Source organism: Haliotis rubra, unplaced genomic scaffold, assembly GCF_003918875.1.
Source record: "Haliotis rubra isolate DU_JTF1 unplaced genomic scaffold, ASM391887v1 Scf196, whole genome shotgun sequence".
Taxonomy (NCBI): Eukaryota; Metazoa; Mollusca; class Gastropoda; order Lepetellida; family Haliotidae; genus Haliotis; species Haliotis rubra.
In genome coordinates, this window is record NW_025765958.1 from 1,478,314 (window position 1) to 1,504,709 (window position 26,396).

A 26,396-nucleotide genomic window follows, 5' to 3' on the forward strand; every position below is an offset into this window, starting at 1 on the left:
ATCTACTTTCAAACATAGGCTGGCTACCCGCGGTCGCCGCATGTAGAACGCAAAGTCACCGAAGAAACGTGACGTCATAGCATTGTTCATGACGTCACGTCACCATGACAAAGTGATATTTTGCCCTAGGGCATCGTATGAAAAATATGAACCCCGATATGTTCGTCCTCGTAGGTATAAACTGGTGTATGTTGATTTATTGTTAGAAGTGTATTTTTCTCATGGATAAGATGTATGTATTACTAAGTGACTTTAAGGATCACTTTGATTAGGCTTTCAAACCAACAACCATGAAAATGGATCTGGTATACGAGCCCCCAACATAGGACTGGCATTCCAACCAGTTGCAGCTCTGCTCACTAAACAGCAGAACGAGTTAGGGACGAAGCTTCCTTGGTTAGAGAGAAGAGTATTTATAAGGCATGATAATATGCTGGCACTGTGTAATCCATCGTCAATAAACACAACAAAACAAGATAATCGATTGATCCCTTTAATACAACTAACAAAAGACAGCAATCAGGAATACCACTGACGTTATGTTATATTGTAATATCAATAATTCTCAGAATTTCATTAATTCGGAACATTTTGTTCCTTTTAACCAGTCTCATAGCGCTGAACCATATTCACAATATCTGTATGATTTGTAATGTTTTCATAGTGTTACGTAGTACATCAAATATAAAGATATTACTCTATCCATATCATATGTCACAACTGACGTCAACCAGATCACTGTTGTCGTGTAACAATACCACAACTGTGAATACCAGCCTTTAAACGTTACCGCAATTAAATATTTAACTACTTTCATGAGAAGGGCCACTATGAGAAATTAGAACCTTTATTTGCTTATGAATAATCAGTAAATACAATCATTGGAGAAATATGGCGTATTTATGTATATACTTCAGTGTCTCCTGGCTCCTCTGAGAAGTCCCACACCCAGATTGTTATTCAAATGATTAGCATACGAAACGCTATTGTAGTAACGAGGACTAGATTGACCACAAAAGCCCGTGTTGAACATACAGAATATGGTACTCAGAAACCGTGGATCAACTGTATCGCCGGAACGACTTCATGCTCATGTACTTGAAACTGTTTTTGGCATTTGTACAATACCCCATACAATCAATCATTCTCACATTTTGACAAATTTTTAAAAAATGTATTAGTTGTTACAGTGCTTATAAAAATAAAACAGAAAAATATTACCGAAACACTATACAAAAAAGGAATTCATTTTTCATTATCTGATAACTGATCGAAACAAAGTGTATATATAAAGCGAAAACGTTTATGCCTTTTCTTTTAAAAAATTACTTATTCCCACTTTACTGTAACTAATCCAAAACAAGGAGTCATAATGAAAAGAAAAGGTAAAGTAAAGAAAATTGAGTCTCAAAATACATATTTTTATGTTAAGGTTGAAGTTACATCAATCTTGTATTTGGTAAAACAGTTTCAATTCTCAATGCACTGTTTTCCACAAGCATGTAAAACGTTGCCATGAGAGATGATCACAGATATAAATGGCTTGGTTCAAGGTACTCAAGAAGATACGTGTATAGAAACATGGAAAAGAGTCTCGAAGTCATATCGTGCCCCATGCAGACATCTAAAACGAGATCATTGGGTGAACACAGACGAAATTGATAAAGAAGTCACTTGAAATGCCGGTCTTCCTCAATCCTCTTCGTAGTCACCTCTTATTCATGTGTTGCAATTGCCAACATGGCAGCTTATACAGAAGGTTCAATAAGACTTTCAATGGACGAGACGAAAGGCAACACTGAAGACTCGTTCGAGTCTATGTTTCAATCATTATTGCGTGTCTGGCTGAAAGTCCAACAACTGAAAGACAAGAAGCGAAATACCAGGCGCGTGCACCTACTTGTAGGTGCTCCGGGATGTCGGGTAGCGATAGCTGAATGTGGACTCCACTTTAGCACCAATATCACCGAAGTTGTTAATTCTGGAAGAGATGATGGACTCATCTCTGGCATTGAAGGAAAAGGTGGTCATAATTCCATCATCAATCTCCCTGATCTTGATTGGGGGTTGAGACCTGTACTCTCGGTACTGTTGATGTATGCTAAACATCTCCTCAATACTGGTCTCTTCCTTGGCTTGTTTCAGAGTTGATGAATGATCACGCAGGGTTTTCCTCCGTGACGAAAGGAGTTCAACTTTCTCATCCAACTTCTTCTTTTCTTTATTCACTTCATTTTCAGCGATACTTTCTAGTTCTCGCTCACGCTCCGCTATCTGCTGCTTCAAACGACCGAACGTGTCATGGATGTTCTTGAGCAGATCTGTTCTGACTTCTTCCAACTTCTTTGTAGCAGTGTCTAGCGTCTCCTGCTTCTTTTCCAGCATTGCAGCTTCGTTATCCATATCTGTGATAGCCGTGTCTAGAACTGGAGTATACTTGTCTAGAGCTTCGCTTAAGTCCATAACAAGATGGCCATCTTGTTCTTTGTGTTCTAACACGGTGCAATCACGACACACAGGCTGGATACAGGGTTCACAGAAGAAGTTCAAAGCCTGTAGCTTGTGTTTGGAGCAGAAGCTTACGGTGTATCGCTCGGTATGTTTAACAAAATCTAACAACTGGACCACTCTGTGATCCGTGGGCAATGTCCGTACGTTCTCCTCAGTGGTGATGAAGTTACCTCTGCAGGTCGGGCAGTGAAGACTTACTGCTGTTGGCATGCCCCTCAAAGAAGGGGTGAGACTTTGACGATACTCCACCTCAGTCCGGAACAGCGCTTTGATACACGGGAGGCAGAAAGAGTGGTGGCAAGGCAGAAGTTTAGGGGGCTTTAGAGGGTTCGTGAAGGAATCACGACAGACAGCACAGATGAGAAAGGTCTTCTCAAAACTCTCCTCATCCAAAACCAAAGATCGCTTGTTCAACGTGCGCTGAGATTCATATTGGGGACCTTTATTACGGAGCGTGACTCCTGAAATATTAAAAGCAACTGTTAAAAAAATTCACATCGCTTAAAACAATGAAACTCTACAAAAATAAACTTCACTCAAAATGTAATTGATGTGTTTGCATTAAGTGGAGTATTCACAGTTGTTACACTGTAAACCAATTTAGAGTTTTTAAAGATTTATAATGACAGCATGGTAAACCAGTCAGTTCATATAAAATCATGTATGCTGACTCAGGAGTTAAAATACACAGCATGCTGTTGCGTGTTGTGTGTGCCTACCATAGACTTAATCTTCCATTGTTCAAAGCTCAACGTCTGTGTCATCGGTAAAACGTCAAGCTGCACGGTTGTTGTTGTGGTGTTCACTGACACACAACCATGTAACTTGATGAGAACAAAACATCCAAGAATGATATCAGGTGTAGTCACTATATAAATAGGGTCCTTTCATTAAACAGGTGTCGAATAATTCAACTGAAAATTACACGCCTCCAGCATCGAATGAATGTATAGATCCAGAAAGGAAATTCATCAAATTAGCATTCTCTTCATTACATTACGTGATTCAGGTAATATTTCTTTCATGATAGCTCAGTCCAGACAGACCTTCAAGGACTTCTAGGACACTAATTACAGGTACACATGCACAAATCATTGTTATCCATGCATAGTGTGTTCTGACTCCAGTCATTCTAGGTGACACTCTGACCCTTATCGTCAGACAAGTGTGAAAATGTGGGGCTGTAATGCAGCAGGAATGAATAATAGATATGGCCTCTGCTCGTAAATAGGTTTATATAAATAGAAAACAACTATTATCCTTGCTCTGAAAGCGCAAGCTCTTCTTAAAGGTTCACAACGTTGTGGATTCCTTGGTGTGTACCCTCTATTGACATTTATCAATGTGCAATTCCTAGGATATTCACATAGTGCTTACAATGGGTCTTGCGTCTGACCGAAAAAAGACATGTACCAAACCATACCGGAATGTTTACCTTTTGTCAGACAATCATGTTTACTCCAGATTTAGGCTAGATAAAATCAATTAGAAGAAAGGTGCGTTACTGGTCCCGATGTTTCCAGTAGTAAGAGGTTTAACTTCAACACTCTATATAGCTATAATATTTGCAGGATATTGGTAGCATCCAAGTTGGGGACACACTCGAGCCAACATCTGTTCATCGCCATATGTCCATTTCTGATTTCCGACATAAGATATAACAATAGGCCTATTCACATTCTCATTGATCCCTTATTGATTTGACCAACATTGTGTCTAGTTGTCGTGTTAGAATATACTTATATACAAAATACCTTACAAAATACTTAATCTTTATATGAAATTGAACACTCGGCTCCTCGCAGTCATATCCAGATTTGGTAACAATTGACCAGTCTGGACATCCAAGAATACGACTTGTGTCAAAGTCAATTTTAGTCAAAACAAGCGTTAGGAAGATGTGATTTCCGAGTGTCCACCATTGGTCAGAATACTCACCTTCAGTCAAAGCTTTACACAGCTCCTTGTCAGGTGCTTCCTCATCAACCCAGCAGGCTTTGGCCATTCTCAGCTCTGCAGGTTATCTCCCTTTCCTAGAAATAGGCAAAGAAAAGTGTCACTGGCATGCGAGAACGGAAACTGTATACAGTCAAACCTCGTTATTGTGGACGTCGTATCATGAGGACGGCACGAGTCCACTCGATATTTCAAACATCACGTTCCACCTTCGTCAGTTATAAAACTGTCCAAATTAACGAGGTTTGACTGTTTTACCTAACGCGATACGGCTAAGAAGGACCAAAATGACACAAAGTGATGCAGACTGCTGTCAGATGAAGTATTAGACCATGTCACATGCATTGTATTTCCAAGTGCAGCAACTGATCGAGCAGTGTTCCATATACATGGTCGCAGATATGTGACCTTGTCTGATTCATAAATACACAAATACGTATTTTATAGGGTATCAACACTTTAAGAAAGCACTTTGAAGGGATATGAACTACACCGAAATATACCATCTTCATTCAATAGGGATATTAACAGTATAACAGTCACTTTTCTAACATGCTTGAAATATACCATATCCATGTTACAGGGGTATCAAATGTTAAAAAAATCACTTTGAAGAGACAGGAACATCACTGAAAAATACCATGACATCTCAATTTCGAAACGATGTCAACCTTACAAGGGAGTAACTGTATCATATCCCTGGGACAAGTCAAAAGACTTCAGGCAGGTCATGAGTTGTTCCCCTAGACCATCAGAAAGGATAAAGATGTAGAGAACATCGAGAAATAGCTTAATATTGTTTAAACAGTACGCTTTCAGTGTATCACAACATATTCTCACGACCATCATGCTAGTCATAAGGTTGAGGCATAGTCAGATATCTCCACAGGGTCTGTAGAAACTCGAACCCTGGCCAGGCAAACCAGTGGTTGATAATATGAGGACCCACATCGATTTAAATAATTACACAGGATTAGCCGAGTCGTCCACATTAATCGGCCCTTACGATAGTGACGTTAACTTTTACGTTCACTCGTTCTCACGACAAGCATGGTACACTGGTGACTTCCCTGACCCGACATGTCCATGACAACGAACGTTAACAACAAAACTGTTTGAACAATAAACGTTTTATGTCTAACAAAACGAAATCGATAAGAAATCTTGTCTCAATTGCCAGTTAAGTAGGAACAGCCATACCTACAGTGAAAATGTAGTGATTTACAATAACCCTTGAACGAACTCAAGAACTGATAAGATGAGAACTGACTGGCTTGGTATGAACTGCAGGCCAACACACACACCACATACGTTTGATTAATACATACATAAAAATACAATAAATAACACAGGTATGGATATTACTGTTTATTACTGTTTATTTCAGTCTGGGTGTAAACTGTACACGTAAATCGTGTGTCGTATCAAAGAGATTGGAAGGGAATAAGCTGCATGTACGCAAAGACAAACGTTACCTGTAAGACAAACTGAAACCGATAAGAAATCGGGTGTCTGTTGCAAATGAAGTAGTTACGATCATGGCTACAGTGAAATGTGGTGATTTACAATGATCCTTCAAGATATCAAGACAGAACCCATATGGTTATCTGAGCGGTGAATGCTCTCTCTGACTTGCCTGGTAAATAGCAGCAACGCCTACACCCCCATTAGAAGCATATGTTTCACGTAACAACTGTATTTTGGATAACACCTTCTTAGTAACGTACAAATCCGAGTACGTATTCGGTTTGAGTCACATCCGGGATTCGAACCCACTCTCTCAGAGTGAGGCATATGTCCTTACACTAGTGTTGGGAATTGGTTAAAATCTCATAATTGATGATTGGTTCATTACTACCGATCAATCATCGAAAATAATTGGTTAGCGTCATTTATGAAATTTGTTAATGCACATAAAAATAAGGAAAAAAACCATGTAGTTCTTTTGGGGTTTTTTGGCAAATTTTCATATCTTTAAAGGATGACTAGTATGTTAGGAACATAAATTTCTTGGAATCTTTAAGATAAATTCAATCATGACTTGAAACGAGCTTGTAGTGCTTATGAAATGTAACAGACAAAACCAACCTTGTGAAAAATATTGTTAATAAAAACAAGTGTTCCAGAATTGTTTGTGTTCGATTATGAGAAATTATGATCGATTGCTTGGTCGTTTAGTCACTACGACTAATCTTCGATTATTTCAATTTATCGGACCACCACTACCTTACACTACATAAAGGTACAGGTAATGAACCCACTCACTTCAAGTCGTATGTGTCTCTCCCATATCCGATCCAAGAAATGTGTTAATTATTGCTATCCAGATCAGTTTTCCTGTTTCATTACCTTATTGATCATCATGGTTGATATTCTTGAGTTTGAAATGTTGTCCTGCGTATACCACCAATATCAATGCACACGCCTCCTGTTCATTCAAAGCTAAGAATACCTTCTCTGCATAGTCGACATACGACCTGATAACCTCCGCGGTAAAGGTACAACACCACCTTGGCCTAATATATACTCCTCACTGAATGCAACTTCTAATGCCATAGTGAGCGTGCTTGGTTGTGTTATTGGAACCACATACAGGATTTCTTTGGATACACGGGGAAGCATGTTCCGTGCATACACGATGGGTATTCCAGCCACGTTTTGCATATAAACATGGTAGGAGTGTGACAGACTTGACCCTGCAAGCAGAAGAATACCTGCTCTGCATTAAACAGGCACCGTACAGGACCTGTGAAAGGTTGAAAGATGCTAATATATAGCATTAACAGGTACATACAGGTGAACGACAAGGCATGGTGTAAGAATTGCATTGAGATATACATAACACATGTGTTGATATAGATGTATTGATTGCGAGATAGCTCAAGAGCGTGGTGTACAATACATAGTGCGACATTCTATGTATGTGTGCCATGTAGACAAGTCACTGAAACGAAAACATGACCTTTTCATTTGGACCGATATTCCACATATATATCGAATAGATAACAATGAGTCAAATAGATCAGAGATGCTGGCATTGATGCAGGGGGACATTAAGGAAGCATCTCCTCCACATATGGGATAGTCGTGCAATTTATGCTTCGTCTACTTCGCATACAAGCAATACTTTGATATTTGTATTAAGCCAGTATCGTGCGTAAATATGTATCAGTTAGCCTTACCAAAAAATAGTACACTCAAGTCTATTAGAATAACCCATGTGGTTATATATCCGTTACATGCATTCACTACTCCAGAGTTGAAATTACACAATATACAGGAATGGTTGGAATATAAACCATCCACAACATGTCATCGCTGTTTAAACATTTCAAACATACAGACTGTTTATTCAGTATTTAAAGGTCTAATGGCCCATCGTACAGCAACAGATGCCAGTAGATAACATTGTCACGTGTTTACAATTAGATGTAATTTGTCGTAAGACAAAATCAACGCTGAGACGGTTATTACACCTCCTACAGACTAACAAAAAATCGAATTCGTCTTTAATTGCTACTTTCAAACATTTTACAAGCAGTGTTACTTATTTCAACCTCGTGCGATCTTCTGTGAATACTTATTCCAATGCTGTGCAGTGAGATTCGAAATTTATATAAAGCACTCTCTAATAACTTATCTCATAAATGGAGTAAATATTTCTGTGGCTGCAAAATAGATTTTGAGTTGTTACACATAGAGATATAGTCCAACTACATTGTTCAGTTCATTTCTTTTCATATCCCATCCACACTTAGACAAAGAACATTACTCTACTCTGCCCTCATATGACATGAGTGAGTGAGTGAGTTAATATTTAACGTCACATCGGCAATATCTCAGCCATATCCCCTCATATGACGTATAAACGATAGCTACTGCGTTCATCCTTTCAAAGAGCGACAGATGCTTGCACCAGTTGTTAAATGATCCACGTACCTTGTGGATTTTCATAATAGGACGAGATCTCAACATGTACGAAACCAACGACGGCGTGTAAACAGAAATACCCTGCTATTGAATTTAGGTCGTGTTGGATAGGACAGAGATAGCAATTTGAACTACTCCATTTAAAATGGGTTTATATATATATAGCAAACACAAGGTCCTGAATCTACAGTGTTTAACTGTGCTTCAACATTTCCGAGACTAACATCTCTGCATCAAACACGGTATAATTTCAAGTCACATTTAGTAGGTCATTTGTCATGGTCGTATTTAAAATACATAGTTCTGCATTCGTGTTATATTTCTGTACCCGTTTCGCAAGCAACTGCTGTCATCATGGTTTTTTTCAGTAAACTACATTTATTTCAAACACGCAGATAAAAATTGACGTATGTAACGAAATGGTTTTCTGTCCTGTCCACATTCTGTATGTTTTGGTCGAAATGAGTATGAAGAACTACAGTTATTAAAAGTGAGTGAGTTTAGTTTTACGCCGCTTTTATCAATATTCCAGCAATATCACGACTGGGTACACCAGAAATGAACTTCACACACTGTACCCATGTAAGGAATCGAACCCGTGTCTTCGGCGTTACCAGCGAATGCTTTAACCTCTAGGCTACCCCACCGCCCCGGTTATTACGATCTACAGTTATTGGTTCCTTAGTGATTTAGTATTAGTTATGTATTATACTATATTGTATTGTAATCATCCCCATCTTGCCTTGTACACCTACATGAATCTTTTTCGACCGATAATCGATATTCTCTGGCGTCGATGTTTTGTTTATATCGTGCATTCGTTCTTCTTTGACAAAACAAAATTCGGAAAGCAGCCCGTATAAACATTGCCAAGATGTATTCCCACGATCGATGAAGTCTAAAGCACTGATCAAAGTTGATAAGATCTGGTTGATTTCAATGGCCTATGCCGTTGGTGAAAACTACATGTACTTGTATACGTTTGAACTCCAGATGATAGATACTGATTATATATAAACTGGTATAAATACGCCTGAAAGTTCGAAGGTCGAAATGAGTATGAAGAACTACAGTTATTAAAAGTGAGTGAGTTAGTTTTACGCCGCTTTTAGCAATATTCCAGCAATATCACGACTGGGTACACCAGAAATGAACTTCACACACTGTACCCATGTAAGGAATCGAACCCGTGTCTTCGGCGTTACCAGCGAATGCTTTAACCTCTGGGCTACCCCACCGCCCCGGTCCTACAATTATTGGTTCCTTAGTGATTTAGTAATAGTTATGTATTATACTATATTGTATTGTAATCATCCCCATCTTGCCTTGTACACCTACATGAATCTTTTTCGACCGATAATCGATATTCTCTGGCGTCGATGTTTTGTTTATATCGTGCATTCGTTTTTCTTTGACAAAACAAAATTCGGAAAGCAGCCCGTATAAACATTGCCAAGATGTATTCCCACGATCGATGAAGTCTAAAGCACTGATCAAAGTTGATAAGATCTGGTTGATTTCAATGGCCTATGCCGTTGGTGAAAACTACATGTACTTGTATACGTTTGAACTCCAGATGATAGATACTGATTATATATAAACTGGTATAAATACGCCTGAAAGTTTTAATTCTGTCATTGACCTCGATGAATCACTTTAAAGTTCAGCTCCGTAAAATGTCAAACTGAAATGATGCCCCAGAAAGTATGTTAAGTACATAAGTGAATAGAATGTTGCGAGCCAGTAGAATCATAATGTCGATTTACATATTATTATTTCCTGCTTTAAATGTAGAGGCTTGAAAATGATAATAATGAAAAATCAGCGCCATATTGACAAAAAAACAACTAACCTGATTAGGTACAGCTCGATAATGTGAATACATAGCTCGAACCTGCATACCTTCTTTATATCGCGTCCATCCCACCCACATTACACGACTGTGATCAATGTTGACACACGCCCAGGTCTGGGGACGACTAGTAAAAGTTGTGTTGAGCCAATTGGTTGTGTCCTAGTCGGTATGTTTGTTTAGCCTGTCGCTAGTTGACATAAGATCACTTTCACGTTTATTTTCCGCACACTCAGCAAGTGGTAGTGTACTTGCTGGAATGGGTTTAGCATTATGGACCTTCTGTCGTATATCTGTAGTTAGAATTAAACACTACTCGAAAACATGTTCACTGGGCACCCAAAGAGGAATACATGTCAGCATATGAATGATGCCTGCAAAAGGCGATTTAAGCATACCTGCCAACAATCACGCCTTTGGCTTGAGACTCACGCTTTTGTTACTCATGTCATGCTCTCACGACAAAACAGAATCTTAATCTCACCCCAATCCGGGTTCTGTGATAAATAGAAATCCGTTTCTCGAATCCTGTTTCACATTTGGGCAACTTACAATCACCCAAATAGGTCTGAATACATCCTTTTCTGAGAAGGGAATTTGCAATCATGCCTTGACTTCAGGGAGGCTTGGCCCCCCGTCGTCCCCATCTCCTATCTCCGCCCCCGAACTGACCACTGAGTTCCGGCATCTCAATTTTTTCTGTCTTGGTGTTGGAAGCTCTGTTGCAATGTAAAAGTACGGATCACCCACTTGTGTGGGCAGGGGTGGAAATAACTTTAAAATTGCTAGTGTACTCCGGTACAGTGGCACATGTAAAATCACTTGGCCTGATAATTTTTCCACTATACCGGCCGTTTTCTTGTTGATTTTTAAATAAACAACATAATTAACATTGGAATATCAACTGGACACCGGTACAGTGTGATATACAAATTTGCTTGCCCGACAGAAAAAAACACTGGACTCGGGCGTCGGGCAATGGGTTATTTCCACCCCTGGTGTGTCAGGGGATGCGGTAGCCTGATGGTTGTAGTTCACACGCGTTCGATTCCTCAAGGGACAAAATGTGGATTCAAGATACGATACAATGTACAATGTCTGTTCTTGATGGTCCTCCCTTGAGTTTCTGTTATATTGCCGAAATACTCCCAATACCCACTGTTTAATGTGAGTCGTGTTAAGATGCATCACTGTTGGAACGATAATTTAACAGACCAGAGCATACAAGGAGTCAAACACGTGTTTTCTTTAAGTGCAACCAGCAGCTGATCCAATGCAAACTGATTGCAAGTAGGCTCAGGTCATATTGTACTTTTACGTCATGAATGACAATAGACTATTGCCACTGGACTCAGATCACAAGGTAAGAGTTCAAGTAGCCGAGCTGCTTCGATCAGTCTTTGGGGCGGTAGCCGGGTGGTTTGAGTGTTCACTCGTCTCACGAAGACCAGGTTTCGACCCATGAAACTCATTTCTAGTGTCTCCTGTAACACACGTTGTATTTGGGATTACTCTTTCAATAAAGTACAGTTTCTGATACTTTTGTTGGGTACTAGAAGCTGTATTTTACTTAGAAAGTGTAATTACACACATAACATGTGTTACATTTGACCACTTTCTAAATGGCATTGTGTATTGATATTCAAGTGTCTTCTGTAACATTGTAGGAACAAATTACATCGAAACAATTCTCAATCACTGATAATACAGTTAGTCTGTATTAAATTCTATGATACTTACAGTGATATATATATATATATGTGTGTGTCTAATATGTCCACATATTTGTGGTTATTCACGGATTAGCTCCAAGATTTACGATATTTTTTTTAATCTACCATTAATATGTTTATTTCAGAAAATGAAAACAAAAACCTTCGTTGTTTGATATTGTTATTGTGTAACTCCTGTCAGAATACGTATCCAGCTAAAAAACATAGACAGTAAAAGGGCGCGGATTTATCTCTGGACACTGTTTCCTTGCTGGAGGCTTGAATAAGTCCAAACAAAACACCAGCACGGTCCCGAATGGAAATTTCACGGCTGAATGGCTTCCATGGGTCACGACTGGGTCGATATTGAACATCACGCGGTTTTTGAGACAACTATTGAGACTTGGCAGTCAATACCACATGTTGGACAAATGCCACATTTATTCCTTGAAACACGTTGCATAACTAAATACACTTCATATTTCAATGTCAAAAACCATAAAGGCGTCTTACAGCTTGTTGAAGTATGTTTTAAAACGGTGCAACTGAGTTGTTGTTTCTCTTGAATTGTGTGAATGTCAAATATAGAAATTAATGATTTCCGATACGGTCCTAGTTGGTGATGAACTATGGCTGCTCGTGAGACCATACAGTTTAAAATAGCTGGGTTAATACATGTTCGAGTGGATCTACAATGCGTGAGCACAAAGCACATTAAAAGGTCAAGGTCATATAACATCTGTTTCACTCGACAACTGTGACATTTTCATTTTACGTACCTTCCAGTAATTAATAATATCATTTTCTCTGTATATAAATAGTATATCGATAAAAAATATCAGGAAATAAAGACGGTTTTTACATCGCCCAAAAACCTGCATGTTTTTTTCCTCATTTCAACAGAAATCAAGTCGATTTACTAAAACCTATATACATCAGCATCGGTCTCGCTACAGTGAAGCAGACGAAACGTTTTCCTCTGTGACCTTCCCGCCAATTTTAGAGTGCATAGATTGCATGATCATACCTACTGCCAGGCTTGTGTTTCCTATTTCTATTAATACAACGCTCAAAACTGGTCGCTCTACTGTCTATTTGAACAACCGACTTCAAAACGCACCCCTACATGCCGCAGTCACCAGTCACGTGGTCAAACGCCTTGCTCTGTATAGTTTCGCCAGTCAGCAGAACCCAACCCCCAATCACACACCATACCTTGTCAAATAATATTTAAAGCACACAGTCCGTTAACAGGAGCAAAATGCTCGTCAAGCAATCTGTGGTAAAATAAGTCAACGAGCAGACGACATTCGACATGGAGATATAACAATGTGTACGTTGGACATTCTCCACTCAGTATTGACATAGTGCTTATTACAATAAAGAAGTACACTGGTGCAACGGATATCGATTACAAACGTCCCACTTCACAATATCATCCTATAGTAATCAAGCTTACCGTCTGTGTCATCATGGTTGCTCGCCAAGAGCAGCTTGCCGCCAAAACGCAGAGACACTGTCCTCCTGTGACCTCAACAGAATATGCAGAAAACGTCACAATATTCCGTGCACCTGCCTATTCGCAGCTTCCTGTATACTGGAGTATATGTCGAGTGTTGTCACACAAAGAATCACACTATTCACACCCACACCGGTTTAGGATCACGAGGCTCAATGGCTACATGCAGGCCCCACAGTCATAAAGTGACATTCACAAGGCTCGTCAGTGTTAGTAAAACCGTGTCAAACGAGACCGACCTACCCCATCCATCATGTCCCGCTCTCAACTTTTGTCTGGACACAGCTTGGCAATTGATGGTCCGGTGTTATAGTACTCAATACTGAAGGAGGTGAAGACTAATCATGCCCTCTAACCATCCACACCAACCAGCGCCAGCCAGTAAAGGCTCCACAAATTTAAATCTGTATATTTTTTAATCGTCGTTACTGTGAGGCAGTGTCCCGCTATAGTGAGCACCGTGTATCTATGCTTGTATAATTAGCATACATGGTGACACCAATAGAGGCGCGCATGATACCGACTGTATGGATAGACTATAAAGACAGTGAATACAAATGTGATCTCAACGTCAACATATAAACAGAATATATAAAAAATATGTACACAATACACAAATTTATCTATTCCATGTACCTGATATAACTGTGCATTAAAGTATGAAAGATTTTTAAGTTGAGATTATAATACATAATTGGGATAATAGCATGCAACAGAGCCGGTATACATCTAAATCTCTTGAAACAGGACACATAAACTGATCCTGTAATTCGACCCGAGCCCAGTCTCCTTTTCATTGTAGAACCTAGTTTTCCGTGAATTATTTAATGCTGGACAACTTGGTAGATACCCAAAGAGTATCTGTAACACGTTTCTGGTTTTATCTCGTGCTATCGATTTGTTTAGACAAAGGATATACTCCGAACGGGTAATGAGAAAGTGTAGTCGTGTCATGTACACAGTCTGTGCCATAAAGCCTGGGTCAACTGTTCCAGGTCATCAACTACCTGGCGGACAGTAATGAACAGGGTAGCATAGCAACGGCTAAATGGCGGAATTGCGGTCCAGTGGGGTGGACAAGCTTTGCAAACGGTGTGGTCGAGGGCCGATACCCATGACATATTTGGCTGATACTAAAACTGGCCTTTCCAGCTGCACACAATGGAGCATCATTGTTTAATAAGGAAACATTAATTCGTCTCATAAACTGAAACACAGCAATGTACAGACGATAGTCCAAAAGTCAAAAGATTTACTTAAAGGTATATTTTCTAAATACATTGTTGATGAAACAACAAGACCATACTTTGAGATTTTGTTACAAAGTAAAGCACCTTGTCAAACATCAACAAGTATATATATATTTACTCCCCTCAGTGACAATCAACAATTAAAAATTTAAAGCAACATAAATAGGAGAATTTAAGGACACTTTTAGTAATGTTGGAGCAGTAACAACAGAATAGTTTTCACATGTATGTGCGGGCCCACAAACTTGGGTCTCACTCACATCTAGCCCAGGGCTAGTTGTTGCCTGCAGAAATTAGTACTTGGGATACACCAGTTGACCACAATGTAACCACAGGTAATGGGGACCGTGAGTGTACATACGTCTGCATACAATATTGATCAACAATCACATCAAGCATGCATCAGTTACTTTTCAATCTAACCAGTTCCTGAGCACAGTGTGAATGTTTTCATGCTCAAACACTTCGAGTGCCTACGTTGACATGATGGCTTGCAGTGTTACCAGGCATTGTGCACCATATCCTGCAACCGCACCTGATGGAACGAATAATCAATACGTCTGACATGTAAGATAGACTACGCAGACATATGATATCCTAGCCAGGCTGCTTATGCCTATGCCGCTGCTGATGATGCTGGTGACTGTGGTGATTTGAAATTCCCCAATGGATTGTTATCGCTAAATATTACACAAGCAATAGAGATATTAGGCTTTAATTCTTCATGAACGTGCAAACACTTCCATCGAAGAACTAATTCCCTGATAAAGTGGACGTTATCATCCACAGCTAACATCCTTTACTTCATCATTTTTGCATAAATGGACAATACATTCGGTAGATATTAACACTAATTCCCTGACCTGTACTACGTGGTACTTACCCGTTGAAAACCATCGTGCTTCCACATTGTTCGCCCTGCATGGCAATGATATCCCACCAGTAACAACTCAGTCCATCTCTCCAATGAAAGCTGCGTGTTTCTCTTACTTAATCAGCGCCTGACGTCAACCGCGGTTCCTTCAAATGACCTCGATCCTAGAGTAAACTTCATCAACGGGTATTCAACCGGAGGAATGTGAATCTTTGTGTTGTATGAACGACAGGGCAGCTCAAGGAAGGTTAAGGGGAGCGAACACTGTTAATGTGGGGTATGGTTCAACTGTGAATGATAACAAGGTTACCTGAGAGCGTAGGTGGTGGCAGAATTTCTGTGGTGATAACATGGGGCTTTGATGCAGGAACTGAAGCGGAGCAACGTGTAGCCATTATCAATATATCATAATACGTCGTGCATGTATGGATAATGCATTGTAACACGTTTTGTGTTGTCGTAAGTGATTTTGTTTTTATCGATGTTCATTTGTATCCTAATCAACCCGACAACAGCATATGGTGAACGATTTTTAAATACAGCCAACTTCAAAGCTCGAAGTTATGAATATATACATATGGGACTTTCAGCAAAATATTTTGAACTGCATTGTCAGATACGGAATTGATCGTTGGAAACAGTTGTAAACGTACATATGTGTGGAGTTTGGCGCTATATAAAGGAACACATTATGTATTATTATATTGGCTGTTCCATTTCAATCCGTACTTTTATCGGGTGCAGTGCTGTTACAAGGTACAGCTGTTTGTGTGACAATACCTTCTGGCAATATTGCAAAGAGATATTATATAATTTCAGAGCCTCCGCCAAATCTTTAACAAAGAGTTGGCGTACAGCGTCTTCAAAAACATCGTTTACGCTAATGTGACTATCGAATTTTGGTACACTGTGATCGCCAAAACAATTTCGTATGATCGCTTTTCAGTTTATATCTGATTTCTCCCAAGAGAAAGGCATTAAATGTGCCAACAGACGCATGTTTGTTTGCAAGCAGGCACAGATTGGCAGTCACAGATTGACGGATTCACAGACACAGTCCCATCTGTCACCTTCCCAATGGCGTGACGTGTTACAAAACAAATCATATTAATGTCACTATCATTTGTTTGACAGTCACCAATAACACGTTATTTTATTTATGGTTATGCAATAAAAGGCAAGTCTCAAACATGCATAAGGAATACCACATGTGTTTTGGAAGCTGTGTGGGTTAGATGGCTACTTTGTGTGTGCTGGCGATTAAGTGCCTGACTCAACTAAAGAACAAGAGTCTGTACTTGACTGAGAAAGTGTAATCCCAAATATAACATTTCGAGACAAGCACCTTGCGCTTCAGTACATAGCCAATCCGAACAGCTCCAAGATATATATTTGTCTTTGACTTCTCTTGAAATTACCCATGCGAGATATCGTCATTATACTCTCGTTACCCTGGGGCTATCAACACTGTCGTGCTTCATGCATGAGGAGAGGTGAGGCAACCTCCCTCAACCTTACGCCTGACATCAACGTTTGGCTGCAACTAATTAATCATAAACGAACTTGCCCTCACTTGCCGACTCCGTTTCTGTGACGTTAAAACTTAAAGGAATGGCTCTGAGTGACTGTTGAAAATTATATTATGAAAGAAATATAAACAATCTATTTTAACATGATCATAGATTCTCAAAGTTTATACTTTTGGAAATATTGCTTTATGCTAACACTTATTTGTACTCTAAATGGAACAATTATTTGGAGATACCCGTGTAATAGCACAGCACTTGAGTGAGTCGGGGTGACGAGCTTCACATTGTACCCATGTGGGGAATCGAACCCAGGTCTTCAGCGTGACGAGCGAACGCTTTAACCACTAGGCTACCCCACAGCATTTGAGAGGATTCACAATTACCAGGTTCCAAAGAGGAGTCTGGTATATAGGCATTGGGTCATGAGTAGATATGAACAGAAGATAAATGGAATTTCGATATGTGCAAGAAAAATATATGTGCTCAAAATGGTTTCCAGCTGTATATGTCACCTTGAATGTCATCGTAATATCAACTCTGGCCATTGATTGGCCTGACCCTTCTAGGAAAATAAGATTCTTACTGACTACCCTAGTACACCACCATTGGCATGTATATCAAGCATGACGTCACTGTCATCTACATGAACAGGGTGGCTGAAAACTTCAGTACTTTATTGATTTTATTATATGCTTAGTAAGGGAAACACTTAAAGCGATGAACTTGCACTGACTCATTCAATGCTATACATTAAAGATGAAGAGCGGGCGTGTATATCGATATGCTGCTTGGCTGGAGAGTGCTATATAATCAATACACGGTATACATACATACTGATAGTAGAGGATGCCGATATTTCTGGTTGATGTGTACTTCCAACTGTAAACATAATAGCCATATCTTTTGTTTATTCTTTATCAGTCAAAATAATTTGTATTTACAGATAAGCTCCTTTCCATCATCATACGAATACCCTGCTGAAAGTCGAGTCTATTTTACTATTTGTAAGGTACAATAAGCATGTATGTCTTTATCGTTAGTATTCAGCGATAATGTTTGAGAAAAGATGATCATATCCTGACCCACGGAAGACACTCACCACAAACACGTGCAATGGCTAGGCAAGCATTTGCCTGAGCAAACAGGGGAGCAGATTGCGCAAATCCCGTTTGCAGAGTGAAACTCTTATGATAAAAAACCTACATGTCTACATGTCTGCCACAAGACATTTGGAAAGCTTAGCCTTCTAATGCCTTACATGCAGTAACCCTGTGCAAAAACCTTTTGAGGACGAATTTTCCCTGTTCTTTGAAATAGAACGATCGTAAATGTTTTTGTACGTGTGGGGAATACAATGCAAAAATTATGTGAACTGTCTCTGAACCTACAAAATGCACTTCCAAACATGGCGTTTACTCCAAACACTTATTTGCTGCTTTAAACGCCGATAGGGACTGAGGAAGGTGTTATGCATTTTACCTGGGGGTACGAGGAAACTGTTCAGGATAAAGTGTGTTTTGATCTGCCCCGGGCTGAAAAAATATGAACTCACCTGAAGACACTGAGATGTTTAAAAAAATCAAATGTTTCTCATTAATCAAAATGACTGTGCGCGTAGTTAATAAGGTACACGAGTAAAAAGCACACTTTGGGACCAGATATGTTCGGTTTGTGACAATATTGTGGTTATACGCAACGGTGCGTGTAGCAGGAGGATTTCCTGTGACTATAAAGTATTAGAGTTATCTCCCTTTGATCTCTGTCGTCTGCCACAGACGTGAGGCGCTTGCTCAGGTTTGCGATTAGGTCGTTATTGAACTTTGTCCTGGTCTTTGAAACACGTTAGTAATGGGGGAAATATTGATTATAATGAATCATATATTAGTATCTTTTCTAACTATAGTTCCTTTTAACATCTTGCTTCACTATGTATTAGGTGCTGGGTGACAGTCGCTGGAACAAACGAAAAACCGTACTGATGTTGACCGTTTTTAATAATCTCTACACACAGTGCGGAGTTGCGTCCCTTGGCCGTGACAGAATCCGGTGATCATGGCTCCTCTGAATAAGTGACTAGGCTCGTCAGCTCTACATCCATGATTGTAGCTTTCACTGAAGTTACAAACGTCTAAAACGTGCATCTTTTCAGTCTCTGCTGTTTTCTCATACGAACACGCCTTAACATAATTGTATTAAAAACACATGTCATCGTATCCCAGATGCCTAGATCGATGCTCATGATGTTGATCACTGGATTGTCTGATCCAGACTCGGTTATTTACAGACCGCCGCCATATAGCTGGAATATTGCTATTGGCGGCGTAAAACTAAACGAACTCACTCACTAAAACCATATAGCTTTTAATTCTGTTGTATTTTCATTTTAATTTGATTAATGTCCAACGCGACAATAAACCAAACCAACTTAATTAAATACTGCTTGGTAGTAGTAGAACCATAATATACGGCAACAACATCCACAGAGATTACAGTGAACTAAGGTGATAACGGTAAGGCTCGGTTATGTTTACTTCGGCATAACCGTAGTTCGTTATACCCATTTCGACTGACATGCACAACTCGCGTTATATCTGTCATCTCGTTATAAACGTACTCTACTGTATTCAAAATGAGGCCATGCAGAAATCAATTACCAGTAAATATTCAGCAAGATTGAAAACCGCTTCAACAAGTCAATTTAATGTTTTAGTGGCGACAGCTTATCAAAACCACATGCCCCGACGCCTTCATTAAAGTTAAGGTCCCAGCCATAAAACATTTCAACTGACAAATTACACGCCCCATATAACAATTCCGTATGTGCGACCCAGTAATTTCGCTGTGTAGCAAGCAGCGCCAAATAATTGCACTTGGTGTCAGGTAACAGCAACTCCACCTGTGAACTGATTTGGTCAAATTCAAATTAACTCGTCCACGTGGATGAGGACGCCAGTTTTGGAGCGGTCATGTGATGTAGATATGTACCTACATACATACGTCAGCCGTAACACACGACGCGACACTGGTTCACCTGGCTGGCCGCCTGCGCGTCACGGTCTGATGCGTAGAAGCGTGATGATAGATGGGCTATTTACACATGTATGCAAGCGCCTTGTGGATGTAGTTCCATGGGCGTACTTTAACTTTCAATCTTGATATACGTACGTTATAATATTATGGGTGACAATTTCATAGATATAAACATTCTTAATTAAGACAATGAATTCAAAGATGCAAAACAAAGTTTACATAATCCAGGCCCTGATATGATAATACAAAATTATTGAGTGAGTTTAGTTTTACGCCGCACGCAGTGATATGTCAGCTATATGGCGGCGGGCTGTAAATAATCGAGTCTGGACCTGACAATCCAGTGATCAACAGCATAAACGTCGATCTACGCAATTAGGGAACCGATGACAAGTGTCAACCAAGTCGTGAGCCTGACCACCCGATCCCGTCGGTCGCCTCTTACGACAAGCATGGGTTGCTGAAGACCAATTCTAACCCGGACCTCCACAGGTTAATACAAAAGTAGCCATCACCTTCCTCAGGTTGACTACAAATACTGCAGGCAACAATTACAAATTAGAATAGTTCACAACACTCCATTAAACTAGCGTTCGGTTAATTCTGATCAGCTGATCGAGACTGGTCTGTATAGTTCCTACTCGAGGGGTAGCCTAGTGGTTAAAGCGTTCGCTCGTCACGCCGAAGACCCGGGTTCGATTCCCCACATGGGTACAATGTGTTTAGCCCATTTCTGGCGTCACCCGACGTGATATTGCTGGAATATTGCTTAAAAGGGCGCAAAACCATACACACTCACTTCTACTCTGTACAGTTATGTTTTGGAGTTTAATTTTTAAATGGGTATGTGCAGTTTGTTAAGAAAGCGTGCAGTGAACATGCAAGCATATTATGCACTCAGAGATAAACTGGGTCCCTATAGTTCTACTGGAGGATGGCAAAGTCCAAACTGTCGGAGTTCGCGGTGAGGAGTTGCGTCCCTTAGACGTGCCAGAACCCTATGGTCGTTGGTTCTGCTCATGTTTCAAGGTCTATAAACCCAATACCACATCATTTCTTTGAAGACGGTGTTAGGATCTACATCGAAACGTCGCATCTATTGCTATGAAGAAGTTGTCTATCCATAAAATGTGTTGACTGTTCCTTTTCATCATACAAGCTTCTAAATGCCACCTAAAGTAGTAACACCATACCCGTCTGCATGGTTTTCAACAAAGGGGTAAACGTCACATTTAGCTTACACGCCGTGACATGACTGAAACAGTGTCCAATGTAAGCCCAAGTCAGTAACTTATAGTACTGTTAGAGCGGTTGGGTAGATAGTGGTTAAATCGTTCTATCGTCACGCAGGTGGGCCCGGGTTCTATTCCCCCGTACTGCTAATTTATACTAAAACTGAATGGAATATGATGTTAACAAATGAGCCCTTTCCTTGGGACAGCATATTATCCATCAAAGCGACAGTCGTAAATCAATGTTAAAATAGGGGCGGTGGGGTAGCCTATTGGTTAAAGCGCTCGCTCGTCACGCCGAAGACACGGGTTCGATTCCCCACATGGGTACAATGTGTGAAGCCCATTTCTGGTGTCCCCACCGTGATATTGCTGGAATATTGCTAAAAGCAGCGTAAAACTAAACTCACTCACTCACTACGATAAAATATGGAAGTTAGCATCACAACAGCGCTGCGATCGTTCCGAGGAACAAACCTCCGCGTATCATATCAAACATTCGAGTGAAATGCATACATAAAAATCGTAACGTTTTGGAGGAGGGCAAGTGCTTTCTTTATTTCCTGAACTTTCCCACAACCAGTAGCGTCAGTAGCGTATTGGGTGTGTAGCGACCCTAAGTGTGAGTTTAGTCACAGGGTAAATATATCCTGTACATAGGAAAACTGTTGCGTCACAACACCGCCACAACAGGGTGAAATACGAGTTACGACTGTGGCTGAGTGTTAACTAAACAATGCCGTTCAAGCATTTACCTTATCGTATTGAATAACAGGTTTTTCTATGACAAAGAGTTTGAAAACTATATCACACAATAGAATATGGTTCTTGTTTCAAACGCGAACGTCTGCAAGCTACCAACCACCTTGTTATTGTCTGTTTGAACAAACATCGTGTCTGAGGACTGGAATGTTAACTCAGAATATCAGTACCAACAAATGTTTTGTGTAAGTATTTGATACGACCCAACGATAAGAAGTAAGCAGTAAAATACAATTCCCCTGGAGCGGCGAGGTTGCTCGTATCCGAGGCATGGCCTTCTGATTTGAAGCTTCTGATCAACATTAGATATGAGCAGGCCCGTCAGTCATGGCAGAATAAGCGCCTATAACAACGGTTTTAACATTTCAGAAGGACGTCTAAACTTATTGAAGTCAAAAGTGAACATAGTATGGGCCTTTTCTGGTATTGCTGGAATATGAAATTATACTCACTCCCTTTTATAGGGGTAACAAAAGTGTTATACTCATGCCAATAATGGTTGTCACCCCTCCCACCCCCCAACCCCACACACCCTCTCCAATGAAAAAATTGAAGGGGGTGACAACCATTATTGGCATGAGTATATATTGAACAAAACTTGACCTGATCAAGTAGTTACTCTCAGTGGCTTGCAGTAATATATCAGTGATAAGGACATTTATCACCGACCTAGAGTATCACATGCCAGCAGAACGTTCTGAACAAGATATATATGTTACAGGTACCAAGGCTGATCATCCGATCAGACATCACGTCATCAATAATACACGTCAAATTGACAAGACAAAACACTTATTGAGCTTGGTCTACGAGCAAAGTTGAGCCAAAGAATATGCTTTCATTTGCTAAAAACAGCAACAAGTAAAAACAAAATCCATAGTTAAACTGGTCTTGACATACAAACTTCTACGGCACATGACATCATTGGCCACAGATGTTGGTGACAGAGTTGTATCAGATGTGAGACCGATATAACATCCAGCTACATTACAACTACAATACCTTGATGAATACAGCTACACCGTATAGATAGTGTGGCCTACTCTTGCAGCAGAAACATCAGTCTCCACTACGTTTCTAGGGGAGGGGCCAAATGCAATTCAGGGATAACACTGAGGGTGTGAGTTCTAGGGCCACTACAAATATGCATCTAATGAAAAAGTAATGTATTGTAGTTAATGACTCTAGGATCTTGCTTATTACAGCTTCCTTTCTATATTTCTATATGTTCATGATGTCTAATATAACCCTAAACTAGGAACAAAAAACAATAATGTTGTATAATAGACATGTCTAGAATTATTAAGATTGTTTCAAATTCATGGGAAACACTAACTGCTCCGAGTTTGGGGTACTTTAATTTCAGAATCAAACACCAACCGTATTATATTTAATGATTAGTGTTTCGGAAGGTAACAAACTGAAGACGCTTTAGAAATCCGAAGGGCCGCGTTGTAAAGGTTCACACTGCAGAGGTTGTATTGGCCACTGACAGTTGAACATTGATTTCGTTATTCTATTCTGAGTCCGTAATGTGTGGAACAGCTGCTACCACCTGCCAACAAATGTATGTGTCACATTTCAACCAACTAGAACAGTCATTTACATTGTACAGTACATTTGTTCCTCGGGCTATCCTAGTAAGCAATAGTGTCAAAATATATGCCATAGATTAGATGATTGCATTAACCTCAGCATGACAGATTACGATCTAAATGAAATCAAACATAATGTGGGGTACAATCCTCAAATACTAGGTCACTGGAACAATAAAACATTAAAAATAATGTTGTAAGTACAATGTAGAAATTAGGCCAATGTTACAACTCGATGGGGTAGGACATTTGCAACACAGTGTATCGTCTTAATAGGTAAATTTACAGTCGTGAATCGATGAGCTGGTATGTCGTCTAAAGCTTTTAAGGTCCAGTCATATGATCATGGTAAGCTATTTGTGAGGGGAATGGTAATGTGGATCCACGTCGCAGTGATCATATAGCCGCGAATGGAATGTCAAGTATACCTTGGACTAAGGTTCATTTGGTGAGGTGTTGCGGACCCTCGAAATAACAACGTTTCGGCTTCTAACTTGTCAGCTGTCACATCCATTGGTTAGACCGACATAGTAGGCAGCAGACAAGTATGGCAACTAGATACAACGAATGAGCTTATCAGCTATTAAGATGATATCCAGTGAACGTATCTTGTAATCTATGTTCCAGATTTGCTTCTGTTGTAACGGGTGGACTACCTCATACATACAATGTCCTACTGGAATGGTAATGCAATAATCAAACTAATACGATTTCGCAAAATTTAAATATATAGCAGGGACGTGTGAATAAGTAAGAGGATTCTGTTTTATACCCCTTTGAACAGTATTTCCGTTACACGAAGACATGTCAGCTTCACATGAAAGATCAAGGCAAATTCATAGCCTTACACGTTTACCAGTTTGGAGAAACAAAAGATCACAAATATGGCGCCGCCCAACCTACTAATATGCTCAAGTCGTTCCAGGATTCGAATCCACGATCACAGGTAACTGCCAAGCCTACAGGACGCTACAGTACTGACAACCTGAACAAGATAAAAAACACGTTGACACCTGGAATTATACACGCGACGTATACAACTGCACAAAAGACATTAAACAACGACACTACATTGGCTGTAAAACAGTGCACACACGCCAGAGATAATATTCGATAACTAAAAAAACCCATCAGTATCCTTCTATCCAACTTCGCCCAACCTGAAGTGAAGCAGTGTCTTAAAAAACACAGCACGTAGTTACTTGCCGTCGATATTGATAACCGTTCAATCTGTGTCGACTTGACATGGTCTCTGACTGTTTCCTCAAATGAGCCATTGTTGCACAACTTTGTAAGAGCCTATTGATTACAATTAAACCCCACACTTCTCCATATTTGCTTTCAGAATGTCACAGCCAAGATCAATGCTGACAACCGAGTCCCGGGCCGGGTGGATATGAACATGATTGCATGGCTGCATTTTTATTGGTTGTTCACATGTAGCAGACGACTATGTGCGACACCTGACAGAACCAAACGACAACCAATTTCCTCCAGTCCTAAAGGAATATCAGATACACCCAATAGATACTCCAGAGAACAAAGTGGGTAGCTGTACAGAAAATTGCTTTCCATTTGCATGATTAAACACTATCGTTAAAAGAACATTATTTTCGATTGATCTATTAATATTGATTTGGATTTTTTTATAGATGACAAAGCATTCTCAAGCCAAAGCCTGGTTTTCTATTGCATAGATGAACATACCTTGATGTTAGAAGTCATCTGTTTAGCATTTGCAAAACATGAATTTGTTCTAGATAAAAAGATATCATTTATACTAAAACGGCCTATTTCTTTCGTATTTTCTATGTGAATAGTACAAAGAGAGAATTTACAATGACGTGTAATATATGATTAAACCATAAGTTAATATAGTTTGCAATCGATTTACGCTTACTTGAAGTGAAAATGTGTAATTTACTGTTGCTTCAACGTGTTCGTTGCTAATGGGTCCTCTTCCAGTAATAGACTCACAATAATTCCACTTTCCGGTATATAAATCCCTTCCAAACTGTATAGTATTCATTGAAGTTACCTACACGTAAAGCGGGGAAACATTCAACTGTCCATGTACTCAGTCATGGACGTATTCCAAACTGTATAGCTCCCATTGAGGTTACCTACACGTAAAGCGGGGAGAAATTCAATTACGCATGTACACCGTCATGAACGTGCTCGGAAACTGAATGGCCTACAATAAGTGAACACAGAAACTGACTTCTGATTGAATGTACATGCGTGACAATCACGATCTGCCAAACTGTTATTTCAAAAGCTTTACAGAAACACTTCAGTGTGTGATGGAAAATCTTCTGTTACTTGTTCACACCTAATCTCTGACGTCTGCTCTGAAAGATGGTATCGTCTGCTCTTAGGGTTAAGTGTCGTCTGCTTCAAGTGCAGAACGTGTTAACCACAATACGTTTGGAAGAGGTGGTGATTATTTTGTTAATGTGGTTCAAAATAATCGAACTCCATTCTGAAATAGGATATGTTAACAAACACTGTCATGTCTTGTCTGTCGTAACATTGACTAGTATGCTAGTACAGAGTTCACTGTAGATATGACAGGGTTTCCTATAGGTCAAGTACAACCAAATATCAAATCTATACCAAAGGCAGTAGCACAATGATGGTTATA

General features: G+C 39.8%; 1 protein-coding gene across 5 annotated transcripts in view; it reads right to left on the reverse strand.

The window, feature by feature from the left end:
* Nucleotides 1–479: 479 nt before the first annotated feature.
* LOC124274930 (tripartite motif-containing protein 2-like) overlaps nt 480–26,396 on the reverse strand; it is a 28,614-nt gene continuing 2,697 nt past the window's right edge. Inside the window, exons 1-3 of one of the 5 annotated variants that reach the window (XM_046710304.1) lie at nt 15,915–15,986; nt 4,450–4,544; nt 480–2,972 (exon numbers count right to left, since the gene is read on the reverse strand). In XM_046710304.1, the coding sequence (XP_046566260.1) occupies nt 1,897–2,972; nt 4,450–4,516 (1,143 nt within the window). In that variant the 5' untranslated portion in view covers nt 4,517–4,544; nt 15,915–15,986 and the 3' untranslated portion in view covers nt 480–1,896. The other 4 variants (XM_046710303.1, XM_046710301.1, XM_046710300.1 and 1 more) reach the window with 4 other exon arrangements.